The 14,310-nt window shown below is 34.7% G+C and overlaps 3 protein-coding genes across 5 annotated transcripts; all 3 read right to left on the minus strand.

The window, feature by feature from the left end:
* Positions 1-1,668: 1,668 nt before the first annotated feature.
* LOC104752202 (uncharacterized) lies at positions 1,669-4,014 on the minus strand. Of its 2 annotated transcripts, XM_010474275.2 has the most exons (4): positions 3,691-3,998; positions 3,162-3,585; positions 2,481-2,742; positions 1,669-2,290 (listed from the first exon to the last, which is right to left on the minus strand). In XM_010474275.2, exons 2-4 carry the CDS (start codon positions 3,480-3,482, stop codon positions 1,911-1,913), a joined length of 963 nt encoding a protein of 320 aa, XP_010472577.1. In that variant the 5' UTR covers positions 3,483-3,585; positions 3,691-3,998; the 3' UTR covers positions 1,669-1,910. The 2 variants fall into 2 exon arrangements, with proteins under 2 accessions (XP_010472577.1, XP_010472576.1); XM_010474274.3 differs by having other exon boundaries at positions 3,162-4,014.
* Positions 4,015-5,767: 1,753 nt separating this feature from the next.
* On the minus strand, positions 5,768-7,373 carry LOC104752203 (molybdate transporter 1). Its single transcript, XM_010474277.3, has one exon. The coding sequence runs from the start codon at positions 7,293-7,295 to the stop codon at positions 5,940-5,942; it is 1,356 nt and encodes a 451-aa protein (XP_010472579.1). The 5' UTR covers positions 7,296-7,373; the 3' UTR covers positions 5,768-5,939.
* A 3,350-nt stretch (positions 7,374-10,723) lies between these two features.
* On the minus strand, positions 10,724-13,123 carry LOC104752204 (FCS-Like Zinc finger 11). Of its 2 annotated transcripts, none has more exons than XM_010474278.3 (3): positions 12,866-13,123; positions 11,441-12,304; positions 10,724-11,295 (listed from the first exon to the last, which is right to left on the minus strand). In XM_010474278.3, the coding sequence occupies exons 1-3, from the start codon at positions 13,120-13,122 to the stop codon at positions 11,184-11,186; spliced, it is 1,233 nt and encodes a 410-aa protein (XP_010472580.2). In that variant the 5' UTR covers position 13,123; the 3' UTR covers positions 10,724-11,183. The 2 variants fall into 2 exon arrangements, with proteins under 2 accessions (XP_010472580.2, XP_010472581.1); XM_010474279.3 differs by having other exon boundaries at positions 12,979-13,122.
* Between the last annotated feature and the right edge of the window lie 1,187 nt (positions 13,124-14,310).

Below are 14,310 nucleotides of genomic sequence, written 5' to 3' on the forward strand. Positions count from 1 at the left end.
AATTTATTGGAAAAATTTTAGTGGATTTATTTCAATAATTTATTGGATTTTCTTGTAACAAAATAATCGATAATTATCGGGGTATCTGGTGAGATTTACTGGTTAGGTTTCGTGAAACTTTTTAGATTGGTATATGGGGAAAACCAAATTTTAAGAAAAACAGCTACGACCAAATTTATCATTAGATAGTTTAAGGAATTACATTTACAAGTCTATAAATACCTTTTCTTGTATAAAATTTGGTTTTTCAAAGTTAGTCAAGAACATTATCATAAGATCTATGAGTCAATCCATCAGAGATTTCTTCATGTATACAAATGTTTCATCCATTAGTCAAAATTTTGGAAAATAGATGAATAAAATAATAAAATGTAAACTTCATTCAATTAAGAATAAGAAAACATTTATAAAAAAAAAGAATAAGAAAACATAAAATATCTAGAAATATGTGAATAAATTTAATTTTATACTAAATATAGAAAATGAGGAAGATCAAGAAAAATTCCTAATTTCGAACATGTGATTTTTTTTTTTTTTTTTACTTTTATACTTGTTAAAAAAAAAGTAAATAGAAACCAACATATATGTTAGTTCCAATCTAGCTAATAAACCACTAGCCTAATAATAAAATAAGAATTTGTTTGTAAAAAGCATTAAACATTTGTTGTTTGTTTTTTTTTCTTTTTGTGAAAAGAAACACTTAAAGTTGTTCAGAGCGAATATTAATAGAAATACGATGCTGAGACTCGAGAGAAAAGATTGAGGTTTTGAAACGGAAATTGATCAATATAGACTGATTGTGAGTGCATGTATGTACACAAGCGAGATGAAACATGACTACGAATTACTACAACAATTTCGGAACGCCACATGAGTTCGTGATTAATGAGTAGAATGGCTGTGTGGGGCTGAGAACAGGAAATTTAAGTCTGTGAAACACAAGTACAACACTCAAGTCTGTGAATGGGTGTGATGATCAAGGATAAAGAGATGTTTTGATCAATGGACAAGAGATGGTGATAGTGGCACAATAATGGATATGATCGTGCATGCATGCATTCATGATCTACCATTGACGATGGGTTCAGAGTTCTGATTGTTAAAGGAAGCACCAAGGCAGAGTGGATTAGAAGGCATAGCAACGAGAACATAATTTAGGGGTTCAAAATCGAGAGTTTCAATTGGAGACTTGGAGTGAAGCACAATCAAGTATCCGAGGAGCGTATATATATGCATGGTTTGAGAATGGAATGCTTACTTAACCACTACAAAAAGAAATGGGTATATTCGGATCATGATCACATGAAAGCTCGCATAATAAATCTGTTCACGTACACCATTCTAAGGACATCCAAAAGTAGGCTAAAGGCACAAGATGTTCTTTCCACTGGTCCAACCTCTCACATGTTCCTAAATCCGGTAATCTAGTCCATCTTTTGGATGATAAATGATTTAGAACCGATCATCAAACCCCAACCCCACTTCTTTAACCCTTTTCTGTTTTTAGTCAAAAACCTTACAAATGGGCAACACTATTATACCTTATGGACGAGGGACAAGCAACAGATTTAGTAGCAAGACATGAATCAGAACACATGAAATCAAATGAAAGCAGAAGACATAAACACCATCAAACCATACATACGAAGATGATTGAAGACAAGAATGTACCTAAAAAGGTCTGATATTATAAAAAAAACAAAAATGTTCAAAAAGAAACCAAAGAGATAAGTTTTGACTTTAGCCTGTTCAATGTAATACGACTAGAAAAAGGTTTCAATGTCTTTAACCCTAAAAACCAGACCCCTTCAAAAGATTTATTAGGACAGAGACTCATATGAACAATATACGGCGGAATACATGTTCATATTTGTATTTCCATCAAGATCAAAATGGTGGTGATTCAGGATTTACCGCACAGGCTGTTGGTTATAGTGATTCTTCTCCTTCTTCTTTGCAGCGGCCAGCTTCTTACGTCTCGCAGCTGCCTCCTCCGCAACAGCTTTTGCTGCAGCATCCACCTCTTTGCCTGACTTCTTCTTCTTCATGGATGCAAGCTTTTTTATCCTTTCTTTGACATCAATTGGAGATTCTTCCTCCGTCGGTTCAGACCCAGTAGCTTCCTCTACAGCATCAGCGTTGTCGTTTGCTTGTTGCTCTTGAGATTCTTTTGCCTCCTTCTGCTTATCCTTCTTTTTCTTCTTTTTCGATGACTTTGACTCCCCACCTGCTGCATTCTCCTTCTTCTCTCCCTCTCCATTGGCATCTTCTTTCTTTCCTTCTTTAGCATCTGCGAAAGAACATACAATGTATCCCAATTAGCAAAATGCTAGACAGATTAAAACATGCTGATTTTCTCAGCAAGATAAATGACACAACACAAAACATTTTAAAAAGAGAATACAGCAATACACTAGAGCACAAATGCCTGGAACAATCAGTTGCAATGGCTGTGCCAATAAGATGTCAGAAAAAAGTACCTTGAGATTCCTCTTGGCCATTATTCTCCTTGGGGGTAACTCCAAAATCAGCCAACAAAGCCTCAAGCTCAGCAAGTTCCTTCTTTTTCCTCTCTTTCTTGGAAAGTTGCCTCTCTGCCTCTTTAGGAGGTGCAGGAACTTCAGGAGCCTTCTTCACCTCAGGCTCAGGGTCTGGATGAACCTGTACCTCTGTTTCCTGTTCATGCTCCTCCTCCACTTCATCATCACCTTCATCAAGAATATCTTCCTCACTTTCACTTTCCTGACAATCAAACCAAGATAATCCCATCAGAAATCGAAATCACACACACCAGAACTCACGCCAAAATCATGTCAACTTGAAAAACAGCTTTTTAAACAAGAAAGGAGAAACCCCAATGCAACCACAACGTAAGTAATACAAAAGTGAAACATTCAGGAGTGGTCAAGCAACTTGTGCAACTATAACCACCAAACAAAAACTAGTTTATTAACACCTTAGCAGAGCAATAAGCATAAGATAAATCAACAGCGGAACAGAAACCAAACTCTCAGAATTCCCAAGTCACAAAGAGAATTGTTAACCCATATACACAAAGTGTTCTTACTTACTACCATCATGTATATTCTCAATAGGCATACAGCAAATTCAGTAACCAGAGAGACACACAACATAAAACATAAACTGTTTAGACTTCTAACCTCGACATGAACGTCTTTTGAATCAGTATGGGAAGGCTCAGAAGGGCTCCAGCCAGACTGAGGAGGAGCAGTGGTGGCGTAATAGTCATCATCTTCATCGTCATCATCAATATCAGCCCAAGACTTAACTTTCAAAGGGGTAGGTGCCCAAAAGACCTGTGGCTCAGGCTCCTTCTCTGGCTCTCGTGACTTAGAGGACCCTTTGCCCTTACCTGCCTTGTCAGACTTCTTCTTCTTCTTACGAGTGTCCAAAGCTGCAAACAAATTGGTACTCTGGATCGTGATCGATCCTTCATCTCTCCTGTTTCCACCTCCAGCCATCTTAACACACGATTCAGCTAAAAACCAAGATCGAGATAAAGCAACAAGCTTTGATTCCACCTAGAAGTCTCGACGGATAAACAAAAGGAGACCAAAAAAAAACCTAAAAGATGAACAGAGAGAGACACAACAAAAACAATATGAAATCTAGGTTCGATTTCAAAGCAAAATCAAATCTTTATATGAAAATCCTAGACTTTTGACTAACCACTGATTGCCAAAAAGAAGAAGAACACAAAGCCGATGGATGTATAACTTAGGGTTCGAGATGAGAAATCATGAATCAATCAGACATGAAACGGACACGAGAGAGAGATAGAGAAGAAGAGAAAAGAAACAGTCTTTGAAGCGATTTATAGGAGAGAACAAGATAGGATTAGGGTTTTGGTTCCTCCCTAATAAGGATGAGGAAATCTGGATGTGGCAGCCGTATAGGTTAGGGCTAAATCGGACAAGGAGATAACGCGAGGAGAAGCCATTAAAAAGCTCGTGTCTCTGAATTTATATTCGTTGTGTAAATTTACCTTTTGGTACCTCATAAATTTGTGGTTTTGTCTTTTTTTTACTCAATTGTTTTTAGGAATATACAGCTTAGACCCAAAAAAAAATTATAGCCAAAATTTTACAGAACTAGTTATAAAAGGTTTACAATGTTGTTTAACAAGTTGTGTAAAATTCAAACATAAATTGAGATAATTTTGCTTAAATCTATATAATTAAGTCTAAAAAGTCTCAAATGATATTGTTTTTTATTTGTCTAATCAAAAACGGTTGTAGTAACGACATCTCTAGAAGAAGAAAAAACGATTGTAACGCCATTTTTAGATTAATTTAGAAACTTTTATTAACTTTTTTCCCGGGAAATTCTCGTTATACTATTTTTGTCAGCTTACTTCCCGCAAAATTTTAAATAACGAATAAGACACGTCATTATGTTTGTAACGGATTTACTTAATTAAGTTCACTGATTATTAATAGTTTTTTTAGTAATTTTATTTTTCTATATTCACCGTTGCATAACTAAAATATGTACCGTAAATTTTAATCATCCATTAGACTGATAATTTGTTTTATGCGAAGTATGAAATCATTGATACGACAGTTCATATTGTACATAATTCACTAACTAAAACAACTTCATTTCAGCTGTAACTTATTTATCGTGAATTTTAAAATTATTGAAATTAAACCTCATTTATATATATGACATCTGATTACGTACATAGTTCCTTAAACAATTTTATTTGTCATAATGATCTAGTTTAAACTTATTTTCCGCAAATTTTTAAAATATTGATATGAATCAGCTTTGTAAAATAATGTTACTATCACGATAATTTTATTTATTTTATGTTAGGACTAATTTGTAGTTAGCACCATCAATGGACTTATAGATTAACTTCTGTTTTTTTATCACCATACATGGACTTATAAAATATATAGAATAAATCAAATGAAACTTCTACTATCATTTTACAACAAACAAATTACAGTAAAGTTTACTCAAACATTTTCTAGTGTTGTATAGCACGGATAACTATCTTGTAAACCATTATTTGCCATGTTCTTCTCTTATATCTGAGGTGCGTTTGAATTTTTAATCTTTGTCAATTTGTTAATTTTCATTGTTTTAGCCAATGTATAAGTCGATATCTTATTTATATTTTATTGATCGTTAAAAAACTCGATTGATTACACTGTGAGTCATTACTAACAAATAAAAATGATAAATAGAATCAATTTAACAATAGTCTTTAAGGGGCTTTGACGGCATTGTAGAATGAAAGGAGTTTTTAATACAGTTTTGTGCAAAACTTTAAGATGGGCTGCTGGTTGATCACAAGAGTGTCCACTATCAGATTTTTCAAGCCAAATATATAAAAGGGCTCAGAAAAAAAAAGGATATCAAGGAATCTAATTTAGCATCTCAGTTGAATCTGGAAAATGGACAGTCTTCTAGTCACAGCAGTGAAAGATGGTGAGTTTTTGTTTGTTAAACAGGGACATTGGAATAGATGAAAAAGGTCAGGATTGGATTAAGAAAGTATGGAAAAAGAGGGCTAAGCCCTTAGGTGATAGTACGTTCATATCCCAAGTAACGGGTGAAGGTGATGGAGAAAATCTTGAAGCTAACACAGCACCAAGTTTCCTCCTGATTTTTGATACTATCCTTCAAATACTCAGATGAGACCATAGAGCTAACTTATTCAGATCATGTCTGAGTTTTTACTTAGGCACCAAATATCTTTTGAAAATCTGTTGCTTACCGAATGGCTACAGAGCAATTTGGTGTATCTCTTCACTTTCTTTATTTATATCTTAATCACAAACATGGTACACTGAGTTTACTCGAAATCAATCAGAGTAGTGACATGCAGTTCAATGAAGTTTTGAACTTATTATTAGAAAGCATAGAATAAGAGAAGAAAAGTGAACACTAAACACAAAAGCAGACTTTCAAGGATGTTCATCGGATCGCAGAGGAAGGGTGCTTCGCTTGTAGTTCCTCATCCACAAAACCACATACAAAAGAATCCCAGCTACAAAGCCAATGGCAGCATTTGAGCCCAAAGACACGGCTGTGCAAATAAGCATCACAAATGCATCTCCCTTTGTATTCATATCCCTAGCAGCCATTGCAAGCTCTATCCCTGCAAATAGTAGCAAAGCCCCAAGCACACCCACGGGAAACTTATCCAATATACCCACCAATGAACCTCCTAACACCAACCCTAGCACCATTTTGGCTACTCCCAACAGTGCTACACACCCACCACTCCTCCCACCAAACTTGTACTGCCCGGCTAACCCACCTGCTCCATGACAAGTAGGCATTGCCCCAAACCAACATCCCACCATATTCATCAGCCCAACAGTCATCGAAACCGATGCAGCCGAGAACTCCTTCTCCGGAAACAGATCATACGACAGCTTACACACAGCCACAACAGAGTTAAGAACAGACAGAGGTAACTGCGGAATCGTCCCTTTCAAAAACCCATTCTTCCATGCTTTTTTGGTTATCCTCACAACCTTCATCTTCGACGGTCCAAACCTGATGTCGTGTACAATACTCGGCTTCCTTATAAAAGCCAAAACAACACCTAACAAGAATATCAACAGAGCAGATGGCACATTAGCTATAAAACTCCTTATCCGTCTTCTTCTTCTTCCTCTCGAACCATCTTCTTCTTCTTCCTCCTTTTCTTCCCCATCTCCATTCACAAGAACTATAAACAGAACACAAACCAAAGCCAAAACCAAACCATCAAGCCCTAACCATGGCCTATCACCAACACTCTTAGACTTTGTAAAGTTCTGCTCTTTCCTTATATACTTAACCGCAGACATCGCAAAGGCTAAGCCTTGTGACAATTGAATCCCTCTAACAACCGATAAAGGAATAATATTAAACACAAGCTGCATCAAACCAGAGATCCCTAACACGAACAAGATCCCTCCGGTGCAAATTCCGGCAGCCATAATCTCCGGTATACCGAAATCTTCAGCGGTAGACGAAATCGCCACGGCTGCTATCGATTTCATCGGTTGAACCGGCATGGGGACACCGTAAACCGCTCCGGTTATCGCGTTGTATATGCCGGTGAATATCAGCGTAGTACCTAAATCCAAATCCTTGGCCAGAGTTAAAGCAAGAACGATTGGTATGTAAGTACCAAGATCACCCATTGCACCGTTTATTTCGGCTAGCTTCGACCTGAAAACAAGATTAGTCCTTAGCTTATGGAACATACCGGTGAACCGAGAACGTTTTGGGGTTTCAGGTTGACCACTCTGAGACTGAGACTCCATTGTTTTTTGTTCTGTATCGAAACAGAGCTATAAGAAGCGTCTCTCTCTTTATATCTTAGCGTTGACAATAAAAATCAAAAAAAAAAAAAAAAACTCAGATGACGACAGTATCTGATTCTTTATTGTGTGTTCTATAAAATTTGCCTTAATTAATTTATCAAACTTATCCTTAATATATGTTTACGATTTAATTAGACGTCAACTAAATTGATTAAGAATTTAATAGGGGGCACATATTTTTATATCTTCAGTAAACAGTTAACACCTCCTGAAGTTGCAGGTGATTTTATGGCAAGATGTATATTTATATAAAACAAAAGTCAATGCTCAACATACAATATAAGAACAGTGTATTTATTATTGAGTACATGAATTAACCGGCAATGGAAAGTCGCTGGCTTTGTCCGTCCATCGCTAGCGACTGTGACACGCAATGTCGTTACCTATTGTTCGTTTTGCAACTACTGCGACTTATCATTATAGATTGTTCGTTTTCCTATCACGTGACTAGTTGTTGCGAATTCAATGATGATATATAGGTTATTTTTATTTAAATTTATGAGACTGTACATTTTAAAAATTAAATTAAAAAATGTGATTTGTATATCTGATTTTAGGAAAATACTCCGTATTGATTATTAATGAACCATTGGTATCTAATCTTATACTATGTTTCTGTGTAGAACTTTTTGTTTCAGTAAAATTATGGTGACATTAACATATTCAGTTACTCATCTTCGTAACCAAGGAATAATGAGTTTTTTGAGTAACCAACATTTAATTAATCAAATAGACTTTTAATACAGTTTTGTAAGTATTAGGACGAAGATGAAGATAATGCAGGGATAATTAAGTGATCTCATCTTACATTGTGAAGTGATCTCATGTATATTATTTTTATAAAGAAGATAGATAATGGAGAAATAGTGGAGGATCTTGTCTTGTGAGATGTGAGGTCAACTGAAGTTGATTAATTTCTTTCTGCTTCATTCATACTTGTTCAAAATACTCACGATATTGTTATGTTTCGACATCTTTAAATGATAAAATGTTATTTGTAATATATATACAATCTTTATTTTTATAATTTATGAGTGATCCTAAAAGTTTTATAGGCATAAAGACTACTCTCCTGAAGTCAGGGGAAACCATATTAAATTTTGAACCCCGTAGTTAATACTACTCGAATCCATATGGCGACACTTTTATATTTATATATTTTTAACAGGTTTATGATCAATCGATTTCTCCGTTCTTTTAACAACTTTAGTTTGCTTTGACTATTTTTTTCTTCTTGTCCTCTATATTACACTAAATATATTTATCTAATTCTAATATGATGATATTCAACTATTTGAAACACATGCAATTATGATGAACAGCTCCAATAAACAATAATTCTACCACCAGTTCTTTTTTTTGTTAAAAGACGTTCAATTTATAAAACATATATGCTCAATGGACTATTTAGGCAATAGGCTCATACAATTATCCCCTTATGAAAAATATCATTAAAGAAACTAGCAGTTCTTTATGTAGCATTTGAATCTACAACATACGGTTTAACGGTTATGCATGTACGACATTCTCATGATAGACATGCTCTCTCTGCAACATGGACGCAACTGTATGTATGACATCCTTATGATGGACATGCTATATCCGCAACACAGACGGCTCTGCGTGTACGACATCCCTATACTGGACAGATTCTCCCCGCAACATACGAGACCACGACGAACAGCTCTGCATGCGACACTCTGGACTTTCCGATAAGCTTTACATCATTAATCTGAATAAAATACGTTTACTAGTGCTCAAAATCCAGACCTAATATAGAAATATTAATAAGCCCTTAGTAAACCGCTAGACCAAAGGAACTTCCTCAAATTTTAATATATTGTTTCTCGTTTTTTCCCTTTAATTTTTCTTTCTTTCGATTGTAAGGCAAATTGTCTAAGTTGGACTTGTAGAACAAGATTTCGTAATGTATTATTTGTAAACTCATTTTCTCTGGATTGTGCAACTAATAAAAGAGTCTATTTTCAGTGTAATGTTTTGTTGATAGAAAACATATATAGTATGATCTCTTTCCAAAAAAAAAAATGTACATTAAATAACGCATAACAAAATCCTGGATTTTATAGTGTCAACTTTGAAAAGGCAAAACGAGTTTTCAAATCTTTTGTAACACCAATTTTCCCAAATTTTTATTTTGTAGCCCAGAAATATTTAAATATGTTTAATCTCGAATTGAATATAAGAATCATTTACTTCAATTGTAAAATATGTTTTGAATTCGGGAATTGGGGTGGAGGTTTTGTGTTGAATATTGGTATTTGTTCACCTTCACTGGCGGAGCTTTGGAGTCTACTACGGTTTGTATATGCTTGGGAGCGATCGATCACGCGACTTGAGCTTGAGATAGATTCTGAGATAGTGGTGGAATTTTTACAGACAGGGATTAATGATCCGCTGTTTTTTCTGGTGCTCTTGTGCCATGACTTTCTTTTGAGAGATTGGATAATCCGTATTTCGCGTGTGTATATAGGGAAGCTAACCGTCTTATAGATGGGTTAGCAAACTATGTTTTGTCTTTAGAGGTTGTTAACTCCATTGTATGTGAAGATGCAAACGGTTCTGCGCCTCTTAGATCTGTTCGGTTGTAATTAGTTTATTTTTCTTTCTTAATAAATTGCAGGAGACTTCGTCTTCCCTCTCCTTACCAAAAAAAAATATATATATGTTTTGAATTCCATATCAGTTTGAAAGTTTTAGTAAAACCATGTGTTACTGCGTCAACGTAACACGTAAATTTAATAATTTTATACAAACCAACGTAGGAGGATTATTAGTTTGTATATTTTAACTGATCGAAAATCCAAGCATAATCAAAAGTGTTATGGAATCACGTGTTTATGTGAACGTATGTTAAATTCCGTGGACGCATGGTTAATCTTGTGAACGTATGTTCGAGTCTGTGAAAGTATGGTTGTCGGAACTCGGAAGATGGAGTGATGATGCTTAAGAAGATTCTGAAAAGTACTAATCCGACAGACATGTTGACAAAAATCATGCCGTATAATAACTGAGGTCGTGTGCAATCTAAACTAAGGATATCAATGAACAAAGAACTTATCTCTAAGTTTAAGAGACGAACGTACGTCCTTCCTCCCTCAATAGTAATATACTCTCTATGAACGTATGCTGTCACCTCAGTTGTTGATTTCATTGACAGAGTTACTTGAGTTGCTTTTCTTTTTCTCCTACAGAGTTTGTTCTCTCTCAATAGTATTATTCTCATGCTTTTGGAAATGGCCGAAATTGGGTGTGATCAAGACACCAAAACTTCAGACCCTCTCTAAACAACAACCAGCTGCTGCGTAGATCAAATCCGAAGATGCTGGCTATTCTGTTTGCAAAAGATATAGTTGTAACATAATAGATAAATATTACTTATTTAATTAAAATCTTCATACAAACTTAAGAGGCCATAGGAAGATCCTCAAAAACAAGACTCAAAAAGAAAATGGAGTGTTTACGCAATCCCTTTCTTGTAACCAACACTCTAAACTTATTCAGTTAAGATCTTACTAGTAGGTAGTATCCTTCAACTTCGATATCCAAAAGAAAAAGAAAAAAAAACGAAACCCATTACAAAATATACAAAAATAAGGCCGGCCAATCCATCCGTGGCTGCTGCAGCGGCTAATAGATGTGCATAAACACAGCTCTTTGTAGACGGATGAACGGGTTTAATGCCAAATGTTACCTAACATTGGCATGACACTAGTCATTACATAATAATAAGTCTTTAGGTAGTTAAAAGACGATGGTCGGGTCTATAAAAGCTCGTCCCATTGGCCACCATCTTAGCTGCTTCTTTGTTCAGAAGAGCTTCTTTAAAGATTCATGCATAACAATGCACGGATCTTCCAGGTCCTCCTCATCTATCATCATCTCCTCTGAACGACACTCTTCACTGCAAAATGGTTTCTCTCTGCAATTCACAAACATCACAAGTTTAGATTTTTTCACAACCACTAAACCATTTTCCTCAGACTATGCAACTCATAATCATCCTAAGTCTAGACATTTGTGTGTGTGAGTGAGTGTTAACAGAGTATTGGAAAAGGAGCACGCACCGGTACATGTAAATGTCTTCGCCACCTTCGAGTTTCTTGTTGCAGAAGTTACAAACGCTGAGGAAGTTAGCAGATGCAAGAATGGAATCGGACTGTGTTCCGATATGCTTCTCATACCCCTTGGACTCATCCTTGTGACACTCTAAAACTCGGTCACCATAAATATGAGTGGTTTTCGGGTTAGGACCATGTGCAATGATGCAAGTGTAATCCTCCATGTCATCCTCAGACAGACAAGAGGAGAATGCATTGTCAGAAGAACCACCACTCTCCCCTTCAACGCCCAACTTGGATCCAGACAGAACTCTGGTTTTCCTCAGACAATCATTAGCGGAAAAGGAACGGTTCCTCAACCCAATCTGTTCAGCCTCAGATGAGTTATCACCGATTTCGAAAACGACACCAGATCTTTTTTCCTTTTCAATCTTGGCTACAGGGAACAACAACTTGGGACGGTGGTTGTCCCTAACCTTGGAACATTTGATCCTCAACGCGGGTCCAAACACAACATCAGGCAACAAACTCCGATCATCAACAATGCTTAAGCCAACTTTAGCAGAAGGGCGACAACAACAGCTAAGATGAGGAGGAGTGAGTGATGATGATCTGAGGAAAAAAGGATCAGCAGCCATTGTAGACAACATCCTGAATTCAAGAGGAGATTTGGGACTCCTGACGAAATCAGAATCTGAGATGCACTTGTTGTTGTTCAGACCGATCAAAAGACTCAGAGCCAGTGGGTTAGTGATCGGTTTGAGGCCGACAAGATCAGATGGTGGTTGATCCAAAGACTGATGATCCTTGAGAGGAAACATTGCTCTTGTTTTCAGCATTTTTACGATTACGATTTTCTTCTTCTTCAATCTGTTTCATAATATCAAATAAAATAAAACTCATCAGAGAGATTCATACAACACATTATATAAAAAATTATGCCGATAAATTAGAATCAGATAAGTTATATAAATCAAAAAAGTACCGTACTTTTTGGTATTCTAGTTACCTTCTTTTTTTTTTTAAATATAATCAACAAAATTAAATCTAGAATGAGATTTTTCAAAGAATATGCCAAAAAAAAAAAAAAAAAGAATTCTTTAAATTAAATTCCTCTAATCAGCGGAGAAATATTTGCAACGGAGAAAAGAAGATGAAAAAATAAAACCTTTAAAATATATATTAAAGAAAAATATGAACTCTGAAGGGGAGATGACATGCAAAGATTATAACTTTGATTAAAAAAATTGGACCAAGAAATTTTATTAAAAAAAAAAAAAAGCAAATTTTATAAGAAACGGCATTTAAATACTATGATGATTTAACAATCTATAAATCAAAAACCATTTTTTAATTTAATTAGATTTCTGGGTTTTTAAGGGGTTTCTGGGTTGAGACTAAAAACAAATTATGAGATGATGGGGTTCTTACATGGATCTTGTAATCCTCTCAGTTCTCCCAAGAAGCAGAAGAAGAAGAGACACTTTTGCTTGAGAAAGAGAAAACTTTGGGAAGAAGGAGAAATTAAAAGAAAAGAGACTGACCCGGGAGGATAATGGATTCGGATCTAATGGGCGGGTCAAGGAGACGGATCCGAAAGCGCGTGCGTGTGTGTGTGTGAGGTGAAGAGGTGTTATCAGAGTGAGGTAACGAAGAAAGAAAGAGAGAGAGAGACTTTTTGAAAACATATACTTTGGCTCTCTTCACACTCTTCTCTATACCAAATTTTTTGGCTTTTTTTTTTTTTTTTTTTTTTTTTTTTTTTTTGTCTCAGAGAGGTGTCGGTTTCATACGCACTTCTTTTAAAAAAGAACCAAATTAAATACTAGTATAAATTTTAATCCAAACAAAATAATGTATATACAATTGTGTTTGCTGGTGAGGAGAGAGTATGCAACAATTTGGGTCTTTTACCCACTTTTGATATCAATTTTAAAAATTGAGGATTACATGGAAAGCAAAAGGTAATTTACTGAATTTTAAATTAATTTGTAAACTTTAAGCAAATTCAACGTTTAATATTTCATTTTTGATTTTTAGTTTTGGTAAAATAACTATGCATAAATATTTTACTATATAACGTTTAGTTTGTCAAAATTACTAATTAAAATTATCATTACATGTGTCAACTATAATAATAAGATTTTAATGTGTAAAACACTTAAAACCTATTAAATCTATACATTATGAAAACTTTCAAATGCAGAAAAACTATTATTTTTTTAAAAAAACAAGGTAAATAAATATACTTTTTATTCTATTATTATATAAAATTTGATTTTTCAAAATTACAAATTAATATGATTGTGATATGTATCAAGTATCAATAAGTATAACATCCGTGAATCAAAAAATAGTGTTTGGAGATGTAGGTCAATACCAACAATTTTTTTTTACCGATTTAATTTCAAGTTGCTAGTTTGTTGTGGTTTGGGACGGAAAAACCATTAAGAACTCACAAAAACTCTTTTTTTTTGAACAAAGAAGAACTCACAAAAACTCTACGTAACTTTCTCCCATCTTTCTAATTCTAAGAGAACAACGAAAATGGCTAACCAAACTAAATTAAAGGGATCGAGTTTGGCAGACAAGCAAATAATATTTAAAAATAATAATAGTATACATAATAGATCATTCAGTTTATAAGTAATAACCATAATGATAAAATAAAAGAATAGTAATATCTTACGAATTTCAAATTGTAGTTTTTATTGTAATTAATTTCAGTGAACATTTTAACACTATTTAAGTGTTGATAAAAATAGTAAAGACTATTTATGGATTCACTATGACACTGTCCACCATCTTCTCCTTGAATATTTTTAATATATTCTGTAGAGAAGTTTAAGCTTTGTAGTGATTCTTTCTTCGAACAT

This window comes from Camelina sativa, chromosome 16 (genome assembly GCF_030686135.1).
Source record: "Camelina sativa cultivar CO46 ecotype springtype chromosome 16, ASM3068613v1".
NCBI lineage: Eukaryota > Viridiplantae > Streptophyta > Magnoliopsida > Brassicales > Brassicaceae > Camelina > Camelina sativa.

What these genes read in the sequence shown, in the direction of transcription:
- LOC104752202 (XM_010474274.3), bottom strand. Translation starts at nt 3,482, where the DNA reads ATGGCTGGAGGTGGAAACAGGAGAGATGAAGGATCGATCACGATCCAG. An exon ending in CAAAAGACGTTCATGTCGAG is followed by an intron (nt 2,743 to 3,161) that starts GTTAGAAGTCTA and finishes TTTGATTGTCAG; the next exon opens with GAAAGTGAAAGTGAGGAAGA. An exon ending in TGGCCAAGAGGAATCTCAAG is followed by an intron (nt 2,291 to 2,480) that starts GTACTTTTTTCT and finishes GTTCTTTCGCAG; the next exon opens with ATGCTAAAGAAGGAAAGAAA.
- LOC104752203 (XM_010474277.3), bottom strand. Translation starts at nt 7,295, where the DNA reads ATGGAGTCTCAGTCTCAGAGTGGTCAACCTGAAACCCCAAAACGTTCT.
- LOC104752204 (XM_010474278.3), bottom strand. Translation starts at nt 13,122, where the DNA reads ATGTTTTCAAAAAGTCTCTCTCTCTCTTTCTTTCTTCGTTACCTCACT. An exon ending in GAGAGGATTACAAGATCCAT is followed by an intron (nt 12,305 to 12,865) that starts GTAAGAACCCCA and finishes ATTATGAAACAG; the next exon opens with ATTGAAGAAGAAGAAAATCG. An exon ending in GAAGACATTTACATGTACCG is followed by an intron (nt 11,296 to 11,440) that starts GTGCGTGCTCCT and finishes TGTGAATTGCAG; the next exon opens with AGAGAAACCATTTTGCAGTG.